We start from the raw sequence: 27,985 nt of genomic DNA, 5'->3' as shown, positions 1-27,985 counted from the left end.
TAAGAAGGACACAAAGAGGGAAAGGAAAGTTACTTCTGTTGGGGGAAGAATACATTTTGATGCAACCAAAATGCTTGCTTCTTAGGAGAATCTGAGAGAGGAGGAAAGAGGCCCAAATAACACAAAGATATTAATGGAGCAAATTTAATATTTTAATAGTAAATTTTGAAGAGGTCCACATTTTTATTTCCCTTCCCATTTTACTATTCCTAAGGATCACCAAACTTTCCAGAACATGCATGGAGAGGGTAGGAGAGATATTCATTTAACAGAGCTTTCTTCTATTTCAGTTAGTTATAACCAAGCAATGATAAATTACTATTTTGTGAGAGACAACAAAAATTTACATACTTATATGGGAATTACTATCTTGCACGTACAGTACTTTTCTACATTTCTATAAAATCAAACGCTATTAATAAATTATGCTTTCTTAAAAATGCAGATCATATTTGAAGCAATTCGTGGAATATCAATAAGAAGTGATATTGCTATAGATGACATTTCATTTCAGAGAGGACCTTGTAAAGGTAACTTAATTTTATTGAATTTGCCACACACACAAATAAAATTTTAAAACAAAGGAGACAACTGTTCAAGCAAGTGTTTCTTTATAGATTTACAAAGGTATTATTGTTACATTTATCAGAAGTCCTATAACATCATTCTTGAGCTAAACCTCTTTCATTATTTCTTCTTTAATACTCATGAAAGAAAGGATAGCTAGGCTTCAGACTATCCTTCACTGCATCTTAGCAGAATCAAAATGACTTATCTGTAAAGTAATATGCAGATGTTTCTAATATTCTTTCTGTCCTCTTAGAAATAGAAGAAACTATACTACAGTCATCGGGATATTCTGCTGATTTCAATGAAATAGAGTACTGAACTCTGCAGAAGCCGATGGAATACCAGTGCCTTCTCTACGTTATAAACTGCACAAAGTTGTCCATATTCTCAAATGTAAAGATAAGTACTGGATCATTTTGTAAAAGACACAAAGGCACAGGAATTGCTGAGGAAAGATTTAGTGCCTTGCTTATGAAGTTATTGACTCAGGGTTTCTCTCACTTTGTTTTATGCATTTTTTTGCATGTGACATCAATTATTCTAAAGAGCTATTGAATTTGCACCAAATTTGCAATAATCAATATAGATTTTTTAAAGAAGAATTTTCAGCCATACATATAAAGTAAAATGGACACAATCTGTCATTGTGTTAACAAAATCTGCATTCAATGAATGCCTTGTTGGCAAATAATGGATTTGGTTAAAAATTCTGAAATAACAAATACATTTATAAAGACTATTAACATTTTATATGTTGTTTGCAAATGTTTCTATTATTGTTTAGGAAGACTAATATCTGTTAGAACCTTTTTGGCTGAGCCAAATATGGAATCCTATGCATGTCCACTCAAAAATTCATGGCACTGAGCTCAATGACAATGATTCCCAAATGATGTGCATAGATTTGCTATTTAATGGTCTCACCAATAAGGTATTTTAATTATTGTGCTGTTTTTTTGCTAATAATTATTATAATGAATCCATTTATCCAGGTGATAGATAAAATCTATGTAAGTGTTCTATAAAATATAATGCAGTACACAATATTGAACAACATACATATGAAGAAACTGTTTGGAATGCACTTTTATTTTTTAATATATTAGTGGTTTGATAGACTTGTCAAGAACAACTTTAAGTTAGATTTAGCCACAAAATATAATATTCCTGTTTGAAACAAATGATATGCATTTGAATGCTCAGTGTGTGATAGGTATAGAGGGATATGCATTTCATATATGTATATGTGTATACAAATGCTTTTTCTATAATTTTAATTGATCTAATAAAGTGTGTTTTAAATTCACTTTAACTCCACCTGTGCTCAGAAATGTACTATTTTTAAAAATAAAATTGATGTTTTTTCCACAATCATCCTATAGTGGAAACTGCCAGACCAGACTGCTTTAATTATCTAGCTATGAAATGTATTTGAAAAAAAAAGGTCTGTAACGTAACCTAACTTGCCAATTGCTGTAGTAAACAATTCTGTTAATATTCTGTACCTGGCTTTCTGTTGCCATTCATATGAAATCCAAATTAAAGTAATTTACAGCCACAATTGGGACTGGAACCTCGTCATTAAGTAAAGAAATAGTTAGCAAAACATCCACATAATCACCTTGCTCAATGGTCACAATGCTGGCTTTCATAGTAGTGGCCGTTAAGTAATCTGGTGGAACATTAACTGGAGCATGGAGTACCTTGCAATGTGGGAGGCTTGGGGAGCTTAGTATCCAGAGGTGTGTGGAAACCTGTTGCAGGCTGGATATCTAGGCCTTCTCAATAGAGATGGAGATAGCATCCATGTATGGGTTAACACTGTCCGTTCTCTGGTTGGACTGAGTCTGATTACTAATTAATTAACCACCTATATAACCCGTCCCTGTGAGTGACTCCACCCAGCTTCTGACTCAGTCTACTCTGGACAGTCGTGTTATCCAGTGTTTCCAGTATTTGAGCGAATTTCTCTTTATTGAATCTCAGATTTGGTTGTGAGTAATTGTGGAGAAAGAGTGGGCTGGTGACATCAGAGCCAAACTAATTGGCCAGCAGGAGCCTTGGGGGTCTCCGAGAGAGGCTCATTGAGGCGATTCTACCCAGCCTCGAGCCGCAGGTGTGTGTGGGGGGGAGTTGCGCGCTGACAAGCCAGCACTGAATCTTCATATCACGCGCTGCGATCCCCAGGACAGTATCCCCCACCTGCTGTGTGCAGCCGATTGCGCAGCATACTTTGCGCGGCTGCAGGGCACTTGACAGCATTGCCTCCAGCGTCTCCTGGCCGGATTGCCTGCAGGAACCGCCACAGCTCCGGGGAAAGTCACTCTGACGCTCCGGGGAAAGTCACTCTGACGGGGAGGCAAATGGCCCCTTTGAACTGTTTTCGCGCCCTGCAAGCTTGCAGGCGGCAATTAAAGGTGTGCACGGCTGCATTGGCCTGAGGAGGCTCTCAGAAGCCTAGAGAGAGCACTGGTGGCCATTTTGAAATGGAAATTTGGCGCGGTCACCATTTTGAAAATAACGGTCGCTCCAATGGCAGACAGCAGCGTGGCAGACCATCTCCCTGGCATGGAGAGAGATGGTCAGGGGGGTTTGCTGTTGATAGCTAGAGGGCCCGATCCCCCGGCTTTGCCTGCCTCTTAGTTGTACTGCTGCCTCGTCCCAGGGCAGCAGTACAACTAAGCCACATGATAAGAACTCTAAGGACTCTAAATCATCCAGCAAGGGCTCCAAGTCTAAAAAGACCTCTAAGCCGGCAGACAAAGAGACTATCCTCCAGACCAAGACCGGGCCTCATCACCATTCCTCCACTTCCACATCAGGCCGCAGCCCTCCTCTGCAGTTGGATCCTGGGCCTGGCCCGTTTAGCCCAATGCTTTCTATTAATACTTCAGGGCTCTGGGGGCAATCTGCACCACCAGCCCCTATGGATGGAGGCCACATTTATGCCCACGGCTACTGGCCTACATCCTGAGTACCCGACCCCCGCCATGCCGCTAGATTACCAGTCCTTCATTGCGGAGGCCATTAAGCAGGGGATTGTGGCTGTGTTGCAACAAAAACGAGTGCCGCCAACACCACCACCGGCCACCTCGCCTTGCGTCCACAGTGATCTTGTTCCCAACTTGGGGGCGGACCATCTCCGCGCCCCCATCGCCGATATGGGGAGGCAGGTGGAGGCTCCCTCAACCTCGGGTGCCACCAAGTCAGCCAGCACATGGTTTACTGAGCATAAACTGGAGACAGACACCATCCCTGTTCCCCAGTTGTTTATGGGTGCCATCCAGAGACAATGGGCTACACCAACATCAGGCCTGGCCCCGTCCAGCTCTGACAGGTGCTTTTACAACATGGCAGAGGGCCTTAACAAACTGTTGCTATGGCCGACGGTGGATGCCCCGATTTCGGCCCTTCACTCTAATACTACGTTACCCGGGTCCCAGGAAGAGGTCCTAAAACCCAAGGAGAAGAAGGTCGACCAAACTCTCCAGCGGAGCCACCAAGCAGCCGCTTGGGCGGTCCGGGGTTCAGAGGCAGCTTCCTTTTCTTCTCGCTCTAGCCTGTGTTGGTTGCAGCAGCTGCAGGAGAGAATCCCAGCCGGGGATTCCAGGGCACACCAGGACCTGAATAAGATCATAGCTGCGGTGCAGTTTTCGGCTGATGCCACCCTGAGTGCCACCAGATTCACCTCTCGGGCCATGGCATCATCTGTGGCCTCCCGCAGACTTCTGTGGCTGCATCCATGGCAAACTGACCTCCGTTACAAGTGGTGTCTGGCTTCAGAACCATTCAAATGGGGGGACTTGTTCGGGGATTCCCTCACACCACTCCTAGTAGAGGGAAAAGACAAGCGTAAGGTCTTGCCCACAAATTACAAGAAAGGGCCGTATTGCCCGGGGCCCTACCCTAGACGACAGGGAGCTAGACAGCAGGATTATGGGGGCTCCTTTAGGAATCAGGATTATGGCCCCTCCAATTTTAGATAACAAGGTGGCTTTGGACAACGCCAAAGGCAACAGTCGTACCGCCAGCAGCGGGGCAATCAGTCCAAGTGGCCCTTTCGTGACGGGGGAACCGGTTTCTGAGCCGCCTCGTGACCGGTTCCCCATTGGCAGGAGGTTAATACACTTTGCGGAAATGTGGGCGGCCACCACTTCTGATCGTTGGGTCATCACTACAGTTAGGGCAGGTTTAGCCCTTGAGTTCCTTTCGTTCCCTCCACATTTTTTCATTAGGTCCTCAGTCTCTAGTAATAGACAGCGACAGCTCTCGGCCATCCGGCATCTTTTGGACATTGAGGCCATCCAACCGGTGCCAGTCGACCAACGTCATCTGGGTTTTTATTCTGTGTTATTTGTTATCCCCAAGGCCTCGGGGGTTGGAGGACTATTTTGGATTTGAAATGTCTTAATAAATACTTGAAATACCGACGGTTTAAAATGCACTCCTTGCAGTCAATTTTAGAAAGGGTGACTATCTCACCTCTATCGACTTGACAGAGGCATATTTGCATATACCGATCCTCCAGGACCACCATTGTTTCCTCCGTTTTAGCTATGATAACTGTCGTCATCAATACAAAGCCCTACCCTTTGGCCTCTCATCTGCCCCTCGGGCTTTCACGAAGGTGTTGGCCGCCCTGACGGCCCATTTGAGAACGGTGCCCATCAGGATTATGTCTTATCTAGATGACATCTTGATATTGTCACATTCTAAGGGATAAGGCCATGACCTCAACACCACTATTCAAATCCTCCAATCCCATGGTTTTTCCATCAACAGGAACAAGAGTCACTTTGTATCTATTACTCGCATCTTGCACCTGGGGGCTTGGATTGACACGGAGGCGACCCAGGTGTTCCTCTCTGAGGAGAGACAAGACAGTCTCCGCCAATTAGTGTCTCAGCTGGAGAGGGAAAGGAAGGTATCGCTAAATATCTTGTCTAAATTGCGGGGGAAGATGGTTTCAGCCATCTCTATTGTCCCTTGGGCCAGACTACACACCAGGGAATTGCAATGACTCCTACTGCCCTTCCAAAAGGAATGGAGGAGCACTTCCCTGGCTAGGGTTACCTTGCCCGGTGAGGTACTGCACTCCTTGTGTTGGTGGAGGTCACCTGCGATCAAAAAAGGATGTCAGTTCGTGGGAGGACAGGATCATGATCACAACTGATGCGAGTCTCTGAGGTGGAGCGCCCACCTTGACGCACATTTTGCACAAGGCAGGTGGTCGGAGGAGGAAGGTACCTTGAGTATTAACCTCCTTGAGCTCAAAGCCATCCAACTTGCCCTCCTCCACTTCGTAGTTGATCAAGGGGACCCATGTACTGGTTCTAACCAATAACATTATGGCCAAGGCCCATGTGAACAGGCAGGGGGGCACCAGGTCGAGACAACTAATGGGGAAGGCGGAAGAGCTTGGTCACCGGGCGGAGGGTAACCTCCTGTCCCTCACCGCTGAGCACATTTCAGTGGTTGACAATGTGAGGGCAGACTGGCTCAGCTGCTCTACCCTGGATCAGGCAGAGTGGAAATTACACGCTTCTCTCTTCCAGGAGATTACACGACGGTTCAGGGTTCCGATCATGGACCTCTTCACCTCTCCAGCCAATGCTCAACTGCCCTGGTTCCTCACGAGGTTCCCCGCGACAGGTGCAGAAAGGACGAATGCCCTCTGCTGGCCTTGGCCTCAGGGACTACTATACGCCTTCCCACCACTTCCACTTTTGTCCAGGGTCATGCACAAGATCATTTTGTCCAGGGCGGAGATCATACTAATTGCCCCGCATTGGCCACGTTGGCCATGGTTTGCAGTTCTTCAGACATTGTCTGTGGAGAGGCCCTGGAGGATCCCGCCAGACAAGGCGTCCCTCAGCCAGGGGTCACTGGAGCACCCGGATCCCCAGTGGCTCCAGGTGACTGCCTGGCGCTTGAGCAGGAGGGTCTGATGCTTGACAGATTTTCAGCTAGTCATAGACACTATACAGGCATCTAGGTGGCGTTCCATGGATTGCATTTATAACGCTACCTGGCGGGTGTTTTGTGAATGGTGCTCTAATAGGATAATGCCGGTTTCGGCCTTGGTTCCCCAGGTCCTGGAGTTTCTCCAGGACAGTCTGGACAAGGGGTTATCGCCCAATACCCTTAGGCGGCAAGTGGCGGCCTTGTCCACCATATTGTCTTGGGGAGGGGGTTAGTCATCCCATCACCTGGCAGTTAGGTTTTTAAAAGGGGCATCTAATCTAAGGCCACCTGTAGTGCGCAGATACCCCACATGGGACTTGTCGAAGGTTCTCACTGCTCTCATGAAGCCCCCATTTGAGCCCCTCGGTACTATTCCTCTGCAATTTCTTTCCCTGAAAGTAGCGTTCTTAGTTTCCATTATCTCTGCTTGGAGGATATCAGAGCTCCAGGCACTATCAATTAGGGAGGGTCTGTGTACCTTTTATGAGGATAGGGTGGTCCTCAGGCTGGACCTTCCTTTCACCCCAAGGTCAATTCGTGGTTCAATAGGGCACAGATTATATTACCGGACTGTTGTCCATCACCATCGAGGCCATTAGAGGAGCAGTGGCACGTGCTAGATGTCCGGCGGGCCCTCCAAACCTATATCAAGAGGACATCAGATTTGAGGAAGACGGAACGTCTCTTTGCCTCTTTCCAACCTTCCTCCCTGGGGCAGAGGGTATCAGTCACTACGATAGGCAGGTGGGTTAGAAAATGTATCGCCACAGCCTATTTTTCCAACGAAGAGCCGGTTCCACAGGGGATTACGGCCCATTCCACCAGGAGCTCTGCCACCTCTGCGGCGTGGAATACCCAAGCTTCCCTGGGGGAGATCTGCAGGGCGGCGGTGTGGGCAACCCCCTTGCCCTTTGTTCAGAATTATAAACTGGACAAGTTTGCTTTGGCAGATGCTGCCTTTGGCCGCAGGGTTCTACAGGCAATACATGCTGACAGGTAGTCCAACAGTCTCTTCCCTCCCAACGGGGAGTAGCTTGGGTATGTCCCATATATGGATGCTATCTCCATCTCTATTGAGAAAGGGCGTTGGTACTTGCCTGATACGCCTCTTCTAATAGAGTGGAGATAGCATCCAGCCCTGCCCTATATGGAGACTGTTTTCCATTCTTGCCTGGAGAGATGATTGCTCAGTTGGTTTATGTCATTTATTATGGAACTTCTTGTTTGCATTTGCATTGAATGGTTTACTAAAGTTGAAGTTTGGATAACACGTGGAGTCTGTGTCTTTGTTTTTCGTCGTAAGCTGGGTGGAGTCACTCACAGGGACGGGTTATATAGGTGGTTAATTAATTAGTAATCAGACTCAGTCCAACCAGAGAACGGACAGTGTTAACCCATACATGGATGCTATCTCCACTCTATTAAAAGAGGCGTATCAGGTAAGTACCAACGCCATCTCTCTCCACCATCTCGTGACAAGTTGCCTGAGCCCTTCCCCACCCACTACACCTGGGTCCATTTATCTTTGTGTTGTTTTTCTGACAGGCATGCTCAGCTGATACAATGTGTGGCCTTCTACAGAGACCACCTCATGTCAAGTGGGCCCAATTCTCGCACTCGTTCAGAATGCTCTTTCTCCAAATTGTGCAATTTGGAGAGGGGGCCTTTCAAATGATTGCAAGAATGATCTCTGTGTTATCTGTATTAACATCTTCCTAGGAATGTAAGCCTGCCTGAGTTATGCTCATGTTGAATGAGTGTCACGGCAAGTACTGGGATAACACTAACAACTAACATTTCCACCAGCTTTTCCAAAAATCTCTAGATTTTTCTAAAATCTCCCATAATTCTTTGGAATCTGCAATCTGCATAAAGTCTATAGAAAAGAATATAGGGTACCTGTACCATGCATGAAGGCAGTGAATTAACATTATTAGATGCAAAACCTAGATCTTTTATATCCAATTCAGATAGATATCCATTTATCCATTATTTTGTCCTACAAAATATTGTTAATACAGTAGTCTTCTTAATACCCTCCACTGAAGCGTTTCTAATCATTTTTATTGCATTATACTTTTAAATAGAAAGGTAGGGTGTGCTGGGGGGGGGGAAACTGTGGAGATCAGAGAAGGCCCTGCCCCCTGGGCATGTGCAACAGAGATCCAAAGTCCAGCTGGCTGGAAGGAGGTGGCGCGCATGCACAATCGAGCTGCGCTGGGGTGACTGTTGGCGTGCCCTAGCGAGAGCTCTGCCTGCCACCTGTGGCATGTGTGCCATAGGTTTGCCATCACAGGCCTATAATAAATGATGTAAAAATATAATTCTCCATTTCAACCGCCCGTGCTTTCCCTGATCTCCACCGTTTCCCCACCCCCCAGTGTGCCCTACCTTTCTCCTCCATTTCAGCCGCCCGTGCCTTCCCCGATCTCCACAGGTTCCACCCTCCGCAGGTGCCTCTCTGTGGCAGAAATGGAAAAGAAAGGTAGGGCATGCTGTGGGGGGACTGCGGAGATCAAGGAAGCCAAAATAGGGCACAGGGAGCCACGTGAGGCCCCACCGTGCTCTGTTTTGGGCCTGGAAAGCCACCTGCACCAATCTGGAAGCCAAAATGGGGGCCGAGGGTGTGGGGCGCATGCAAGGGAGGCGCCCACATTGCATTTTGGGGGTTGGGGCATACGCATCTGCACACATTTTGGGCACTCAGCACCAAAAGATTAACCATCACTGTTATAGGCTGACAGTATATTCCACAATTTTTTGGTCAAAAATAGGAAGTAAATGGTTTAATTGTTGATACATTTCTTTCTCGCCAGTGATATTCTCCTGACATCTAGTGGAGACTTCAAAAATAACACCCTCTAGTTTAATAACTTACAAACTTGGCAAAAATCCTGTATGTTCTGATTTTTCAAAAAGTGAATAGTGCCTATTTGCTGCCCTGTTTTCCCAAAAATAAGGCGTCCCCAAAAATATTGCAACACAGCAGCAGCCATGAGGTGACCATGCTCGCCACCTTCTGCACCTCAAAAATAATAAGACTCCAAAAATAAGGCCAAGCGCTTATTTCGGGGGTCAAAAGAAAATAAGACCCTGTCTTATTTTCGGGGAAACACAGTGTAGTGTAGCACAGAGAAAGAAACTTTATATATATATATATATATATGAATTATATAATGGATCATATATATATGGATCAGTACCTTGTGTTGGTCCATGACTGTAATAAAGATTGAACTGAATTGGATCAGTACCATCTGTGATAAGGGTGAAAAATGCAAATCTCATCCCTTCCACATTAGTATACATATAAAAGCACAGAGCTTGCATCACATTGATATCTGCCATCTTGCCCATTTTTACACTTCTATGAATACTGTACCATTGGTTTTAGTGAATTTCCTGTTAAGTGCCACATCCTCATCATTTCAGAATCTAAATTTATCCTAAGGCACCATAACAGGAAAGGCATACTTCTTTGATCCCACTAGATGACACATTTAGCTGAAGAGATCAGGAGCATTCCCATTCTATCTGACCCTAAATTGGCAGAGTGGATGGGCTCCTGATCCCTTCAATTAATCAATGTGATCTATCAGAACTTAGAAAGTCACTTCTGTTACAGCATCTGCAAGCTAGAAAACCATCTATACAACTTACCATGATGGTGTTTTCAAAGTCATTGAAAACTTGACTCTGGTCCAAGGTTTGGAGGGAGGATAGCTGTTTATCCCATTGTTTTTCCCATGGGGTGTTTTTGGGTGTTCTGTTCACTTTTTTCAGAGGTTGAGAAACTTTCATGATCTTTTCTTCCTTTTATTATGTAATCCATCTAGAATTGTCTAGATTGGAGTCACATGGCCTTGACATTTCACTAATTAAGTAAATTTCTAAGAGTTAGATTATTTTTTCTGTGTAGTGCTTTCTTCTTGCTGCACACAAAAGTGGGTATTGAAATATTGGAAAGCACTGATGGATAGAATTAGGTGATTTACAAACAAAAGTATGTAAGGGTATGTGCCAAAAATAATAATTCACTTTTATCATTAACCTTTGAAGATTTCCAGTATCTTCCTTGGAGCCCATTAAATCTAGGTAGACATAACATCATTAACTCAAACAAAAATGGGCAGATAAAAGCAAAATAAACTCCACAAGTTTAATATGCTTACAGAACTGAAAGTCTTAACTACAATCAATCATTGGTATTATGCTTACTAGAATTTAAGCTTAACAGCGCCTGAAAAAGTAGGCTAGTTTTAATCTTAACTTGCAATCTCCACTCCAGAATGAGATAAGCATATGTACAGGAAAATAAAGCAAGTGAACTGAACTTTTGATGGGGAAAAAAAAGGAGGGAGCAAAAAGCCATTTTTTTTCTACCATCATGTTTACTCCCATTTTTTCCTATCAAAAGATCAATTCACCTTTCTTATCTTTCTGCACATGATCTTGTGATCTCAGGTTGGCTGGGAGATTCTGGGATATGAAACTCACAAGTCTTTAAAAATTGCCCAAGTTGGACACCTCTGGTCTAAATATTTTAGAATATAATCCCAACTAACCAGTAACAGAATATTTTACAAATCTGGAGGACATGAAGCTGGGGGGAAATGATGCACACAAAAGACTTTCCCATGGAAAGCAAGTTGCCTTACCTTATCCTAAATTCTGAGAGGAACTTTTTTTTTTAAAAGCAATGAAGTCTTGGATAGATAAGGATCACATAAACGTCATGTGATGCTTGTGTTCAACCCCAATTTCTGCCACGGTAACTTCTGTAACACTCATTGACAATTGTGATTTGCAATCCTATTCTACACTGACATGGCTTGGTTTAGAAACTATGTATTGTCAGTTTTGTACGATGCTCGTTTTTTTCTGCTCCTAACTAGCGCGCCTACCTCCTTTCGTAACCACCAGCAACTTTTAGTTCATCAGGGAGAGGCTTTTTCTAAATGGGCCAAAAATTCTCCCTCGCATAAATTGGGGACAACCGCTAAGATAGCAAGAGGGCAAATTTCTGCCGTCCAAATCTACTAATCCTAATTCGTAATGTACTTAACAGGTCTACTTGCAAATTATTAAGGAATAAAAGCTTCATTTGCACAACGGTTTCCAGAACAGCTCAAGGTTTCGCAGAGAAACGCCCCACTGCTTTTCGCAGCCAGTGAAAACGCTCGTTCCCGCCCTTTTTTTCCTCACCATCCAATAGACATTGAGATCTCACGAGCTTCCTCCCCGGCCGGTAAGCAACAGAAAAAAACGCGGAAACGGTCTCCTGTTTTTTTCTAACGGAAACACTCACGAGGCGGAGAATTGTGGTAACCAATGACATCCGCCGGCAGCTTAACGAGAGATCAGAGCAACCAATGGGAATCGAGCGCGCACTGTCGCTCGCCTAGCCCACCTCAGAATTCACTTTAGTTGTTGCGGGTGGCGGTAAAGATGGCGGCCTCTGCCAAGCGTAAATCTGAAGATACTGAGGCGGCGGGGAGCAGCGATGGCAGGAATCGCTCTAATAAAAGAACCTCGAGGGACGGCCAGTCGCGATCGGGCGATCGACGAAGCGCGAGTCCATCGTTCGTCGAGGGCGCTATCGTGAGAATCTCCATGGAAAACTTCTTGTGAGTGCGAAAGGCATACGGGCAGCGGCTATACGGCTACCCAATAACGGTGGGGGAGGAAAAAAAAAGAATGAGGCGCAGTGGGCGTGGCCTCTTTCAAGGCCGAGAGGCGGGGTTTTCTATTTTCTCGGGCACCTTTCCCTCCCCCTCGACCGGAGGGTTCGTGCTGGTCCTTGTGGGTTCTTCGGTGGTAGCCCTGGCTGGTGTTTTCATCGGCTGCGCTCAGGCTTGCTTACCCTAAATCCAAGAGGGCCTGGATGTCTTTTGTTATCAGCAGTAGTTGCCCCATCACAAACACCAGGCTCATCTTCATACACTTTACCTCAGATCCTAAGAGCGTTCTAGAGACGTTCCATTGCCTTTAAACGGAAAGGGAGTAGTTGCTTGGAGTCGAATAGAAGGTCTGTAGTGCGTAGTAGTGGGTCGGTAGCCCACGGCTTCTGATTTCCCCTTGCCACCTGTACAGTAGTGCCCCCCTGGGGACCCTCAACTTCCCTCAGAAAAGGACGAACAGGAAGTTAATCAAACTGAATAAAGCTGGAAGGAACCTTGGGGGTCTTCTAGTCCAACCCCCTGCTCAAGCAGGAGATCCTATAATAATGGTTGTCCAACTTTTTCTTAAAAACCTCCAATGGTGAAGTACCCACAACTTCTGGAGGCAACTTTTTCCACTGGTTAATTGTTCTCACTGTTAGGAAGGTTTATTTTCCTTAATTCCAGGTTGCTTCTCTCGATTATTTTCCTTCCATTGTTTCTTGCCTTGGCTTCTGGTGCTTTGGAAAAAAACTTGACCCCCTCCTCTTTATGGCAACCCCTCAAATACTGGAATACTGCTATCATGTGACTCCTTAGTCCTTCATTCTCTAGACTAGCCATAGACTACCTAAAGAGTGACTCTTTACTTAAAGCAGCATTTTCCAAACCAACATATATCTGATAGTTGTTGAGTACAATTTTTTCCACTTGAAACCAGTATGGCTACTTGTTTTGGATGGAGGTGAAAGCAGTTTTAAGCCATTATATCTGAGGGGGAGAAGATTGGGCAATCCAGACTTCTAAATTCAAAAAGATGGGCTTTCGTGTAAGTGAGCATGGGATTGATACTGCTGTGCAAATTAGATAGACCTATGGTCTATTAGGTTTAGTGAGGTCACTAAATAAACATGCACTCAGTGAGCTGAAAAGCTGAAATCCAGTAAAAGTTTCTTTAGTAGTGAATAATAATGAATACCCCGGGGCAGCTTTATAGTTACTATATTAAATAAAGGTGTGCTATTTCTATAATGTTTATTACTTGGTCACTGATGTCTTAATTTGCAAGTATTTATGAAAGGTCCCTACTAAATCAGATTAAAAGTCCACTTAAACATGTTCATCCTACAATAGCCAATCAAATATTCACTGTAATCAGAGCCAAATAGTACCTATTTTCTGCTCATGTTTCTCAGTAATTGGTATTGAGAGACATATTGCTCCTGGTATTGGAGCTAATAATTAAGCCCTAATGATTGACAATCTTTATTAAAGTTACCCAAGTATGTGCTCAATGTTACACTATGAGACTGAATTGACAAATGATTTGCAATGAAAAACTCATTGCTCAATTTCTTCACACCATGTAAGACAAAAGTACATTTGTCTTTTGCCATAAAAGATTTGAATATAACTCCCACTTCTAAGGGAAGTATTGCAAACTTTTGATGATTAAAAGTCTAGCATTAAAAAGTTAGCTTTAGGTAGAATTCTTGTTTCAGTTAAGATACATTAATTTCTTTGATGAACTGTGGCGTAGGATTTTATTTTTCTCTGTTTTTCTGCTAAAATTGAAAGTCAGATTAGACAGTATCTATTTGTTAGATTCTTTCTTTGCTTTATTTTCTATTTTGATGAGAACTCAAAATAATAGGGAAAAATAGGGAAAAATGAATTATTGAAGGCATAACTTCTGTTTTTTAATCTTTAAAATAGCTTCCGTATAAACATTTCTTTTTAAAACTGCTTTTCAGAACCTATGATAACTGTGTGGTGTTTCCAGGCCCTCATCTAAATATGATAGTAGGAGCTAATGGGACAGGTAAATCAAGCATTGTATGTGCGATATGCCTTGGATTGGCAGGAAAACCTTCCTTTATAGGACGAGCTGACAAGGTGAGGATTTGGTTTTGTTTTGTTTGGAATCATATGATGTCATTTGGACTTTTGTTTGGTAACGTATCTTTATATAAAATAACTTCCATATAATACATAACAAATAAATGATGGCCATTTATATAATAATGTTAATGCAATGTTTTTCAGAATTGATTTTCATATTTATTCATTAATCACATTTAACCCAAAAGATAGCATTATTGGGGTGTAAAGCAACCAACTCTTCTTGCCACCAGCAGATAAAAAGGATCCGGCTTACTCTAAACTAAGTGGCAAAACCATGTTTTAAATGCTCTGTTAAAAGTAATTAAACTGGGGGGGGGGGGCAGCTGAACCTCAAGGGTGATCGTATTCTACACGGCAGTTGCCCTAACAAAGGCAGCCTGCTTTCTAATTCTTTAAGGCATTACTTAATTAATAGAACCAGGAGAGAGACTGGTTTATTTTGTCTACTTTTTCTAAACAACTAGCCTCTGGAATGTTTTGTTTTGTTCTTCTTCAGTATACTTTGTGCTACAGTGCTCAGTATCATTGGTGCTACTCCTTAATTCTTCTTTCTCCTTTGTTATGTCAATACTGTATTGCATCTATTAAAACTGCTGGATTGTTTTAACTGTAATGATTTCAAGGGTGAACTAAATATCAAATTCTGCTCTTTTTATTTTTATGATACTTCTTAAACTGCATATTTTCTTATAAATACTGCACTGTACTGGCAGTTATGATTTCTATCATGAGTTAGAGAGTTAAGTACTGCTAGATTGTATGTTGAGTTTAGGTAACCAAAAATGATACCTCTTTATAGTTACTCTTCTCTGCAATCTTTTTTTCATTTCACTGGTATCCTGTCCCAATTTGTATTAAACAACTCTACTTAGGTATTTCATAATATGCAATGATATGCAATACTTGTAAATTAAGGATCTCTGTGTATCTTTTCTTTTTGTTCAGGTTGGTCATTATGTGAAGCGAGGCTGCAATAAAGGAACAGTTGAAATTGAGGTGTGAGTAATGTGACTTATTTATATGCCCATTTTCACAAGTGTACAGGTAGTATTCAACTTAATAGTTTTTAGTGACCATTCAAAGTTACAGTGGCACTGAAAAAAGTGACTTTTTCACACTTTATGACTATTGCAGCATCCCCCTGGTCATGTGATCAAAATTCAGACACTTGGCAATTGACTCATATTTATGACAGTTGCATTGTCCGGGGTTATATGATCACCTATTGCAGCCTTCTGATTAGCAAAGTCAGTGGGAAAGCCAGATTCACTTAACAATCATGTTACTAACTTAACAACTGCAGTGATTCACTAACAATTGTGGCAAGAAAAGTTGTAAAATGAGGCAAAACTCGCTTTAAAATGTCTCACTTTGCAACAGAAATTTTAAGCTCAGTTGTGGTCATTAGTCAAGGACTACCTGTACATGAAAAATAATGTTACTGAAAAATTGTTCAGAAAGTGTAACATTGAGATATACATGTTTATTTTAATAGTACCTATATAGTGCTAAATATTATCATAGCCTAAAGTAAGATGTAACAATTATTTTCTGACCATTAGGTGTAAGATGCCGAACAATGTTATTATCACACGAGAAATGTCTGTATCAAACAATCAGTCAACTTGGTTTCTTAATAAAAACCCCTGCACTCTCAAAATGGTGGAGGAACAAGTATCTGCTTTAAATATTCAAGTGGGCAATCTATGCCAGTTTCTTCCACAGGTATGAATATTTTTCATTTTAAAGAAAATATAAATATTAACAGTTTCAATGAAATAATAAAGGATGTAATGATATGAGAAATCCTGTGCAAGATAAATGTTTACTACCTGATAATTAGCTACTAGATGCAACAGGATAAGTTATGAAAACAGTCATCTTTATACTATCATCTCTTTCATTCCAATGTGTGCCTGACATAATGGATTTAAATGACCGGAAATAGGATTATGACTAAATATTAGGAAAAATTATAATGTTTGACAGGGAAATAAGTTAGAAAAACTAGTTGCTAGTTACTGGGTGTTCTCAAGCAGAAATTGAATAGCCTTCTTTTTGAATTCCTTTAATTTAAATCCCCACATCAGTAGGGGATTGAATAACATAAATGGCCCCTTCCAGCTTTATGGTGCTATGATTTATTAGGCTTCTCTCATTTATAATAATTGAAGTAATTTCTCTGAATGGTACTGCTCTAAATGGAAGATTTCTTGCACAATGAAATTCTGCAGTAGATATGTCTTGGTTACAGTCTCGTGCTCCGTGAGAAGTGTGAAATTATTTACAGTGCACACAGTTATTTAACACTCTCAGCTGTGTGACTTGCCTGTATGTGAAATACGCTGCTGCTATCTCACAGGGAAAACCATAGTACCATCTGCAAGCAGTTGAAACTGTGTTCTGACCATGACCTTTGCTGGTTTGTCTCTGATTCCAGCATTCCAAGGCTGCGTGGGAAGTATATTTTTGCGATAGAGTGCATTCTGTTGGTAAGATGGAGAATCAACATGTTCAAAAGCCTTATTTCGGGTGAATGTGTTAACATAGATACCAAGGTTGTTGTCTGGAACCTACCAGAACTGTTATGTGATGGCTACTAGTCAGGAAGAGATAAAAATAGCTGGATGTTAATATTAGTTCAAAGTTCGTGTCTTTACGTAAAATATAATTGAATGCATTTATACACATAAAATACTGCACATCTACTTTGCAGGATAAAGTTGGAGAATTTGCAAAATTGTCCAAAATTGAGTTACTTGAAGCTACAGAGAAATCCATTGGTCCACCAGAGATGTACAAATATCACTGTGATCTCAAAAACTTCAGGCAGCGGGAGCGAGAACTAGAAGTAAGGGTCTAATATGTATTGTGTTAGCTTTACAATTGCAGACTAATTCTGCTGACTGCCGGCTGCCAGCAGTTCGGCAGTTTGATTCTTACCAGCTTAAGGTTGATTCATCCTTCCATCCTTCCGAGGTCGGTTAAATGAGAACCCAGATTATCAGGGGCAATATGCTGACTCTGTAAACTGCTTGGAGAAGACTGTAAAAGCAATGTGAAGCAGTATATAAGTCTTAGTGCTACTGCTATTTAAACAAGTATTTTGGATGGTTGGAAATCATGATTATTAGATTTTTATATTTTATATGTTACAACTATTTTATTGAAATCTCATTTTTCTATTATTTTGATAATTATTAAACAGCTTGATATATTTTAACTACTTTCTTTCCATGTAGAAATTGTATTTATTTATTTAAGGTATTTTTAATAGCTATCCACTCCAATAGATTCTGGAGGGCTTGTAAAAACTATTTTGTATTTATTTAGTATTTATTTCATAGTTTTAAAAAATTAGTCATTTTACCCAACTTTAAAAAAAAATTAAGCTGAAGTGAAATTAAATATCCCATTATTAAAAATTAATCACAGTTCTTATTAGTAAAGGTGCCAAGTAGAATGTCAATTATGTTAATGATCAATATAGTATTTAAATATACCGTATTTTTTTGGAGTATGACGCATCTTTTTTCCTCAAAAAAGAGGCTGAAAATCTGGGTGCGTCTTATACACAGAATGCAGCAATTTTGTTTGCCTCCTGAAGCCCCGCCCCTTCACCAAAATGGCTGTGCATACCCTTATGGAGGCTTTCAGAGAGCTGGTGGCTGGGGAGGGCAGAAATGAGCAAAAAAACGGGCCGTTTTTGCCCCCCCCAAACCCCAGCAGCACTCTATAAACCTCTATAAGGCTATGCATGCAATTTTTTTGATGAAAAACAGGCCATTTCTTGCTCGTTTTTGCCCCCCCCCCGAGCACTCTGCAAGCCCCCCCAAGGCTATGCATACCTTTTTTTAAAAAAAACGGGCCCGTTTTTTGGAGGTTTGCAGAGTGCAAAAACTTTTTTTTTACTTTTGGAAAGCTCTTTAACTGATTGATGAGAATTACATTGATCAAGTGCTGTACCAGAAGAAACAAAATTAGGTGCTGCTGATTGTCAGCGATTTCCTTTTCCAGCACATGGATAAATACACCTGGAAACATCAACCTACCTCCCTACTCTCTCTCCCTACCTACTGTATTTCTCTCTCTCTCTTTCTCTATCCCTCTATCTACCTATCTAACTACTCTCTCTCTCTCCCTACCTACCTACTGTGTTTCTCTCTCTTTTTTTCTCCTACTTTTTTTTAAATTTGCCTCTTCAAAACCTTGGTGTGTTTTATACTCTGAAAAATACGGTAGTTAAAATTGGGGGTGAGAATTTGGTTGAGGAATATCTTGTTAATTCAGGTATAAATTATTAAGATACAGAATTAGGAGTTATGTTAATTTCTAATGGGAAAATAGAAAAGGGAAAGTGAATGTCCATTAATAAGTAGAAAACACAGGTAGTCCTCAATTTGTAACCATTTTAGTGATCGTTCAAACTTACAACAGCACTGAAAAAAAGGTTTCCACACATATGACCATTGCAGCATCCTCATGGTCACATGTTCAAAATTCAGGCACTTGGCAACTGGCATGTATTTATGATGGTTGCACTGGCCTGGGGTCCATTTGTAATCTTTGCAGCAGAGAAGCAAAGTCAATAGGGGAAGCCAGATTTGCTTAACAACCGCAGAACTCACTTAACAACTGCAGTGATTCACTTAACTGTAGCAAAACTCATTTACCATATTTTTCGGAGTATAAGACACACCTTTTTTCCTGAAAAAAGAGGCTGAAAATCTGGGTGCGTCTTATACACTGAATACACATTATTTTTGCCTCCTGAAACCCCGCCCCCTCCACCAAAGTGGCCTTTAGGAGGCTTGCAGAGTGTTCCTGGGGACTGGGGAGGGCAAAGATTAGCGAAGGACAGGCAGTTTTTTGCCCCCCCCCCCAGCGCCCAGGAGCACTCTATAAGCCTCCTAAAGGCTACACATGCCCCCCTTTTTTTTTGACAAAAAACAGCCCATTTTTTGCTCGTTCCCCCCCCCCCCAGCCCCCAGGAGTATTCTACAAGCCTCCTAAAGACTATGTGTGGCCTTAATTTTTTTGACGAAAAATGGGCCGTTTTGGGGAGGACTGCAGAGTGCAAAAACTTTTTTTTTTAATTTGCCTCTTTAAAATCTTGGTGTGTCTTATATTCCGGTGCGTCCTATACTCCAAAAATATGGTAATAATTGCCTACTGAGCAATGAGAATTTTGGACTCAGTTGTGGTTGTAAATTGAGGACTACCTGCATATATTATATTATTGATTGAACATTTTCATTCAAGAAATATTTGGCTTCTGTTAATGCATTTATATGGATCTGAGCTGATTCAAAGCAAAGACCAGAAATTCTGAATCTATCTGAATTATAATCAAAGGTATATTGGGTTGTATCAAGTGGTGTCCCTTTGTTGAATGTTCAATGGTCCAGTGAAGATTTCCATGATTGCCAGTAGGAAATGGAGGACTCCTCCAAATGAAGGGAGAATTGTTAAAAATTGCCTCTCCCATTCAGCAGGTGAAAATTGAGAGAAGATAATTAACTGCAATCTACCATAGTGATTATTTATGTGACTACAACCCCGTTGACCTTTCTGTTTAGTTGTTATTTTTGTCATACAAATAATTTAAACTATATGTGCTGACAGAATTCATGCACAGAAAAAAATAGCAATCTAGAAAAAATGAAGCAAAAGAATGAAAGATATAAGCAAGATGTGGAGCGATATCATGAACGTCAGCACCATCTGGATTCAATTGCAATGCTAGAGAGAAAAAGGCCGTGGGTGGTAAGTTCTTAATTTTTAAAAAGAGATTTGAAAATGTATTTTTAAATACAAATACACATTGACCTGCACATGGACAAAAGCAAGGCCAATATAGCAAGAAAGTGTTGGAAGCTAATCAAATGTCTAATATCTGTAATCTGTATTTTGTCGAACAAATGTCTGCTCAAGGTAACAAAGAAGTGAGATTGCAAGCTGTTCGTAAGTGTTTTAAATATGCCCTTTTGATAATTTCCATAATTATCAAATGCAGAATAAATTATTAAAATAGTAACATTTTCAAAATGAAATTATGAAAAATTCACTTTTTTCTCACGTCCCCCAATTTGCATCTAATATGTATCTCCTAAAATTCTTTTCTTGGAATTGAGTTAAGATTTTGTTTTCATCCTGCAACCTGATTTGAGCATTTTAGAACAGTGCAGAGGGTGGAGGGGGAAGCGGTGCCTTCCCAGGCCCCATTTTTGGTTCCAGGAGGGAAGTCTGCTAGCACCAAAACGGGGGATGGGTGTGGCACGCCCCCCAGGTTTTGGTCCCAGGAGGCTTCAGGAAGGCCTGCCAGCACCAAAACGGTAGTTGCATGCGCATGTGCGGGGGAGCGCGGGGGGGTGGGTCACACACATGCATGGTGGGATGAGGCCTGCACAGGGCATTGGACTATGGGTGCCGGCACACACACGCGCTACCGAGTGCACATGCTCGCTTTTAGTACCTGAGGGAAAAAAGGTTCTCCATCACTGGTCCAGGCGATAGCCATGATAATCTTTGGGAATCTCACACCCAAGCATTAATCAGGCCTAATTCTACTTAGCTTCCGAGTGTAGGCAAGATCACCTACAAACTGTAAAATGACAGCTGTGACAAATGAAAACTAACCCAGGACCACATTCATTATAGTGGGGTTAAAGTTTTGGAAACCTTTCTACTCTCTCTATATAAGGAAGGATCTCTTCAGTCTATTTCATGATAGTGAATTGTAAGAAAAGAAATAAACAATCTAAATTCCTTGCTGAACAGAGAATTCCCCTTTCTTGTGAAATCTGTTGATTTAGATTTACAAGGTTTTTTGCAATGTTTTTAGTACCGATTCTCTTGGTTGTTATTTTTTTTAGAGTAATATGTTCCATATTTGAGATGATTCTCTATTGTGGCAAGTCAAAACAGATTAACCCACCATCTGCTTGAACTCTGATTGTACTAGTTTTTTTTAATTCAAGAAAAACATTATACTGCTCCCACTTTAAATAGCCTGAACACTATTTTAAAGTCATAGTGTTTCATTTTGCTGTAATATTTTAAAACCAGACTGCTTCTATGATTCAATATCATGCAAATTGAGATATGCCTTTTTAAGTAAATACTATTGAATACTACATAAAGGTCTGAGTGAGGGCCCAGAATTTGATTAGCTACATAAAATTTAATTCTTGAATATGATTTGTATAGCATCAATCTGCTGCTGTTTAAAAAAAGTAAGAAAAATACCTTTGAAATTATAATCCCCAAATTAAATTCATAATACTTTTAAAATGCTAATGTCGGGGTCCAAGTAATACACCCATAGCAAACAGAATTCCGAGGCAGGTAGTTTCCTCAGAATAGTTTTATTTGACATATCATATTGGCACAAGCTGATGAAAACCGACTCTGAATATTCCCGTGGTTTTCACCTAATTAAAAGTAAAAGTTTTTCCCCTTTCCCAAACAGTCACATGGTCCAATCAAGGTCCTGTCCGGTTACCTGGCAACTTTCCTCCTATGACCAGCTGTGAAAATGTCCTTGGTTCCCAGGGGAAAGTATTTTGTTTTGACTACAAAACCCCAGCTATCTCTTTTCCCCTCCTTCCTATCCTTTAGCTCCAGTGTGGCAACACTGAAGCTTTAAAATGGTCACGGTCAGGTCAGCTTCAGGGTTGACAGCTACATTGTTTCCTTTAGCTTGTTTGACAAATTCATGGATATTTAATACATAGCAGTCATCTTGACAGAAATAAACTGTTTTAAACGTTGAAAAAAGGAAAAAGTTTACAACACAATGAAATATTTGTTGTGTATGTGTGTGTGTGTGTGTGTGTGTGTATATATATATACACACACACACACACACACACACACACATATACCAACAAGTGGTTCTTGTTCGTTAAAAAGCAAACAGTTGTGCAAGTATTACAAACAGCAAACTCACTATAAAATTATTCAGGCACTTAAAATTTATGCAGTGTTGTAATTCTGATCATAATGTCAAAAAAAATCTAGCTAACAGTGCAGTATAACGGAGCATTCCTCCATCTGATGGTGGTCTGATGATGGTTGTGTTATTTTTCTTTTGCTAAGTAATGCCTAGTTAAGCTATTCCGGTTCAAGGTAATATATAGTAATTATATAAATATGAAATGTGAGCAAAGTAGCAAAATCAGATAGTATCACCCTATAGTTGGTGCAGTATCACTAAGTATTTTGTATGCATTGCTTTTTAGATATATGAAGAAACACGGAAGCTGTATGAAGAGGCTAAAAAAACCCGAGATAGACAGAAAGAAGATTTAAAAACATTGAGACAGACTCAGGCTCCTATGATTCATGAGATGAAAGAAGCTGACAAAAAATGTGCAAAATTGGAAGACAAAATCAAGGAACAGGCATGTTTTAGAGTCATTGTATCATGTTTGCATGAAATCTTAAAGAAGTCAAAATGATTAATATACATTAAAAAGTTATAGGAATGTAGCCTGTAGTCATGAAACTTAAAATTGAAACAGTTTATTAAAAACTGTCAGAGGTAATTGGGTTAAAATCATAGAAGAAAAGATTGCATGCAATTTAGCTTTCCAACAAGCATCCATTTCAAGATTAATGCACTATGGGAAAGCATTCTTTGGATCAAATATTAATCTGACATCCACTGGATGTTAATTGATAATCTGTAATTAATCACAGTACTTGAAAATTGCTAGGATAAAGTGATAACTAGCTTTAGCAGAATTTAAACCACCAAATGTGTTCTGCAGCCCATGAAATCATAAATTGACAATCTCTAATTCAACAAACCAAAAGGTCCGTTCTTTAAATAAGATAAATGTCTTATCCCAGGGTGTAAGTTTTCTTCTGTACCAGTGTCTTTGTTCCATTCTGCATCTGGAGCAAATATAACTTAAGACAGTTAACTAATTCCATTTTTAGTATTGTGTTGGTTGAAAGTTTAGAATATTGAACAAGCGCATGTAAACTTCTGCCAAGCATTCTTTTTAAGGCATTCACTATTATTTTTTCTGCTTGTGGAAGTCTATGGTATCTCAGTGCAGTACTGAATGTGAAGAAAACAGAAATTTGGTCTCAAGTCTGTGATATCTCAGGCCAGCAGCTGTACCTGTTACCCAAACAGAAACCCTGTTCTTAATAAATATTTCCAGTTTAGGTTGAATCTTTAAAATGATTCCATAAGACTTCAGCTGTTTAAATTGCAGTTGATAAACTCAACAATAATAGTTTACAGATTCGTATCAAGTGGTGATTATTCTCCATGAACTAGAAAGAACAAACTATATACAGTCTATTCACATTAAAAATGTGGCATGCTCATACTCTCGGGTGCTATATTAATTGGTAAATTCAGTAACTAGAACACACTGCTTACTTAAAATGTTCTTATACAGATTGCAGCCATCAAAGAAACATCTCAGAAATGTAAACAGCAACAGGATGCTTTGGAGAAAAAAGACAAGCAAGTAAGTTTTTTACTCCCTTAAAAGACTTTGACTTGTAGTTGCAGGTAGTTCTCACTTAACACTGGTAATTGCGACTGGCAACTCCCTTGCTAAGCAATGTGGTTGTAAAGCACAGTATCATGTGACCACATCAATTTATGTGCGTAGTTGAGGCAGTTCCAGTTGCCATCATTAGGTGAATCCTGTGTGATTGTAGCATTCAGTGGTCACGTGATCACCATTTGTGACTTCCTGCCAGCTTCCCCATTGATTTTGCTTGTTGGAAGCCAGGAGAGAAGATCACAATGGCAGTCACATGATCACAGGACACAGTAATTTTCATAAGTGTGAGTTGGTTGCCAAGCATCAAAATTGCAAACACAGCAAGGATGCTGTGACAAGTACAACCCTGTGGTAAGATGAGCAACCAACAAATCAGATGATGATAGATAGATGATGATAGATGGATAGATAGATAGATAGATAGATAGATAGATAGATAGATAGATAGATGATAGATAGATGATAGATAGATAGATAGATGATAGATAGATAGATAGATGATAGATAGATAGATAGATAGATAGATAGATGATAGATAGATAGATAACGTTATAAGGAAGCATTGTAAATCACCCTGTTTAGCACCATTGTAACTTTGAACAGTCACTGAATGAAAGGCTTTTAAATGGAAATTATCTGTAGCAGCATTGTTTTGCTGATAGACTTGACAAAATAGGTTCTTGTTCCCCTCTAATCTCACCTGTCACCCAAACTTCAACCTCAGGGGGGTGAAGTGGGAAAAAGAGGAATCCCATTGTATGGCAATCTGCAAATGGCAATCTGCAGTATTAATAATTCACTATTGTCACAACCTTCAAGAATATAAATGTTGAATTTTACTATGATAATAATCACTGTAAAAGTAATAATTTACTTTTACAATTACTTCAGGGGTCTTAAAGTATAATACAATGCCCTCCTAAAATGAGTTATGTATATCACCCAGGCAAAACACTTTCTAATTCTGTCAACTTGCTCTAGTCTTTATTTGTCTGGGCAAGCTTATTGTGGACTGGTGCAGGCAGAGTTTGTACAGCACTCAGGATTTCCTGATTCCCTTAGATCAGTGGTATCAAACTGGTAGCCCGCAGGCCGGATGCATCACACACAGGCCACGGCTACCCCAGCTCCGCAAAGGAAAAAATCATTACGTGACAGCCCTATACCAAGTCCACTGTGACTACACCTTAGCAAAGGTGGAGCAGGTTTTGAGAGTGCTGCTCCTTTTCCAGTTTAAGCCTGATTGGCCAAAAAAAAAAAAATGTTTGCATCCAGTCCTCCAGTTGTTTGTGACCCCTTCAATGACCACAGTTCACAATTTAAGAATCTCCAACGTAGGTAATTTTTAACAATCATTTTATTCCATACACAGTATCTATTGTAGAGTAGATTGACTTTTTTAAAAAAATACATTTTAGATAAGAGGTGGGCACCTTGGAATTATAGAACACAGATGCTTTCTTTGAATATTTGGCTGCATCATTTTGCATAGTTATATATACCATCCCATTTTATTTACTTTACTTCTACTTTGCAAAATAATAAGTTTGGAATCATCCATATTTGAAATTTTGGAATTGTGTGACAGAACAACTTTCATTGTGGTAGCAAGAGTAATTAAAACACTAAGTCTTTTGCAATTTTATAATGAAAACTTATTTTTTTAATTGGCATTTCTGGAGAATATTTCTTTGCATTTTTTAGATTGATGATATTAAACTAGCTTTAAGGATGAAACGAGAGGCAGAAATGGATCGGCAGAAGAGAATACAAAATACTCGTAAGATGATAGAAGACTGGACCAATGAGCTTCAAAACACAGATAATGCTGAGAACATTCAGCCTTTAATGAATTCTCTTAATGCCAACCTTAGACAGTTGGAGGAAGAGAAGGCAAATATTGATGGTGAATTAAATGATCTCCGTAGGGAAAGGGAGAACTTGCTAAAAGAAAGAAAAGGTAAAGGTGCTAAAGTATATTTTTGCCATTCATTCAACCTGAGTTCCAAACAAATAAACATATTGATAAATGACAACCTACCTTCTCTGTCCAGAGAAGGACTGAGATCCAAGCAATTTGTTTGCTAAACTTTGGATCCTGGCATCAACCAAGCATTTCTGTCTGAATGTCTTTAATTTTTCACATTATACTTCTTTATGGAATATTCCTAGACGTTCTAAGACTAGCTAGATGTTGGGGAATAGCTTTGGGGAATGAGATTTATATAAGTATGTAAAAATATCTTGGATTTTGTCTTATTCTCTAGTTATAATTTATATTAATGATGATTGGTTGAAGAAAAGGGCGGTTATTACTATAAGAACTACATTCTTAGACATCTTTTGAATAGCAGTTATTATACATTTGTTTTCTGGTGAAAATTCAGCAACTCTTATTGGATAATCTCATAGGAATAGTTCATAAATCTCCATTAAGTTCTTACAAACATTAACCTCTGTTAGAAGAGCAGAAAAGTATCCAATTAAGTATGCCTTCACTGTCTGTTAGTAAAATTGGAGGAAAGCTATATTTGTAATCATATATACAGTAAATATTTCAGGGTTATTAAAATTACAGGTATAGCAGATCGCATTGCTCAATTTGAAAATCTGATGAATATAAAGGAAGAGAAGCTGAAAGGGAGATTCCAAGATACACACGATGCTCTTATGTGGCTAAGACAGAATAGAGACCGATTTAAAAGAACCGTCTGTGACCCTGTGTTGCTTTCAGTAAGCTGACTCACTTCAGTGTTATTACTAAAATTTAATCATTACTTCCGTTATAATCTTGTTTTTAAAAACTTTTCTAAATAATCCATTATTTTATTAACAACTGGGATATGTGTATTTTGACATCTTAAGTTAGCTATTTCAATATAATTTGTCACTTGAAACTTAAGTACAAAAATATCAAACCAAAGGTTTTTATTCTGATGCTTTATTATATGCCTGTGTTATAAAGAGCATTCTAAAAAATGTCAGAATTGTGATACATCAACATTTTTAATTATTTTACGTGAAGGTAATAATATGCTCACAAATTGTAACCTTCAAGTGGGGATTCGTTGCATTCATGGCTACAATATATATGAAGTATAACACCTTTTCTTAATGGGTACTGTTCAGTATAGATCTTGTTGGAGAAGAGTTGCACTGTTTTGTGAAGACCCTCCAAACTGACTTTCTGCTCTGTACAGTCAAAGCTGTATTGATATGCATGAAGCCTTTTACAGTAGTGTTCTATAGCAGCGGTCCCCAAACTTGGCAACTTTAACACTTGTGGACTTCAACTCCCAAAATTCTCCAGCCAGCATGCTGGCTGGAGAATTCTGGGACTTAAAGTCCACAAGTGTTAAAGAAGTTGCCAAGTTTGGGGACCCCTGTTCTATAGCAACATTATGTGGAGGGAGTAGTGTACATTATTAAAAAATTATTAAATGCAATTATTTTTGTAACTATAGTTTCTTCTTATATAGATCAATATGAAAGATAATAAACACTCTAAATATGTAGAAAATCACATTTCTGCTAATGACATGAAGGCCTTTGTCTTTGAATTGAAGGAAGATATGGAAATATTTTTAAAGGAGGTAAAGTTCTGTTCAAATTGTTAGAATCTTGCTGTTTAGGAGACTTAATAATAAGTAGGTGCTTGACACCTAGCACTGTATGTCATTACTGGCATTATAGTAGCACTAACATTGCTTAATTAAACAGCATTTCCACCATCAGCCAGGGAGTTATATGATATAATTATATATTTTAGAAATTGTCTTGTTGAGAGAGTAGAATTGGGGAGGGAGATCTATTCTGTTCAGCAATAAAGATGAATATTTGAAGCTTCAGGCTACACAGAGCAAGGAGGGAGAGTTTCCTTACTCTTAGCTTGATGGACTGTTATTCTTGTTTACAATAATAATTCTGCTTTCAGTGGCCGATAAATCTTTCAAAGGACATAAGATAGACACTACCAGGATCACCAGCAGGGTGATCACTAATGAGAAATTCTTGGAGTTGTATTATAGCAGTATAGAAAAAGCCATTCACCAACTTTGTCCTAATATCAAACTCTTGCTTGGTGCAAGATACAGCTTCTTTTCAATACTGTCAACACACAGTAATAGAGTCTAC

At 40.1% G+C, this 27,985-nt stretch overlaps 2 protein-coding genes and 1 long non-coding RNA gene across 3 annotated transcripts in view; 2 read left to right on the top strand and 1 right to left on the bottom strand.

The window, feature by feature from the left end:
* MAMDC2 (MAM domain containing 2) overlaps positions 1–2,880 on the top strand; it is a 47,392-nt gene extending 44,512 nt beyond the window's left edge. The window contains exons 13-14 of the mRNA XM_081941935.1: positions 446–530; positions 824–2,880. Coding sequence (XP_081798061.1) covers positions 446–530; positions 824–888 — 150 coding nt within the window. The 3' untranslated portion in view covers positions 889–2,880. The remainder of the gene's footprint in view (positions 1–445; positions 531–823) is intronic.
* Positions 2,881–3,739: 859 nt separating this feature from the next.
* On the bottom strand, positions 3,740–11,662 carry LOC309386500. Its single transcript, XR_014174425.1, has 3 exons — positions 10,195–11,662; positions 8,926–8,995; positions 3,740–4,400 (listed from the first exon to the last, which is right to left on the bottom strand). It is a non-coding gene; the product is annotated as an uncharacterized lncRNA (long non-coding RNA).
* Positions 11,663–11,891: 229 nt separating this feature from the next.
* Positions 11,892–27,985, top strand: part of SMC5 (structural maintenance of chromosomes 5) — a 55,477-nt gene continuing 39,383 nt past the window's right edge. The window contains exons 1-11 of the mRNA XM_081941887.1: positions 11,892–12,161; positions 14,168–14,309; positions 15,264–15,316; positions 15,881–16,043; positions 17,035–17,169; positions 19,944–20,084; positions 22,562–22,723; positions 23,738–23,809; positions 25,556–25,811; positions 26,430–26,584; positions 27,331–27,444. Coding sequence (XP_081798013.1) covers positions 11,983–12,161; positions 14,168–14,309; positions 15,264–15,316; positions 15,881–16,043; positions 17,035–17,169; positions 19,944–20,084; positions 22,562–22,723; positions 23,738–23,809; positions 25,556–25,811; positions 26,430–26,584; positions 27,331–27,444 — 1,572 coding nt within the window. The 5' untranslated portion in view covers positions 11,892–11,982. The remainder of the gene's footprint in view (positions 12,162–14,167; positions 14,310–15,263; positions 15,317–15,880; positions 16,044–17,034; positions 17,170–19,943; positions 20,085–22,561; positions 22,724–23,737; positions 23,810–25,555; positions 25,812–26,429; positions 26,585–27,330; positions 27,445–27,985) is intronic.

Source organism: Natrix helvetica (genome assembly GCF_964273705.1).
Source record: "Natrix helvetica genome assembly, chromosome: 2".
Taxonomy (NCBI): Eukaryota; Metazoa; Chordata; class Lepidosauria; order Squamata; family Natricidae; genus Natrix; species Natrix helvetica.
This window is presented reverse-complemented; position numbering and strand designations above follow the sequence as displayed.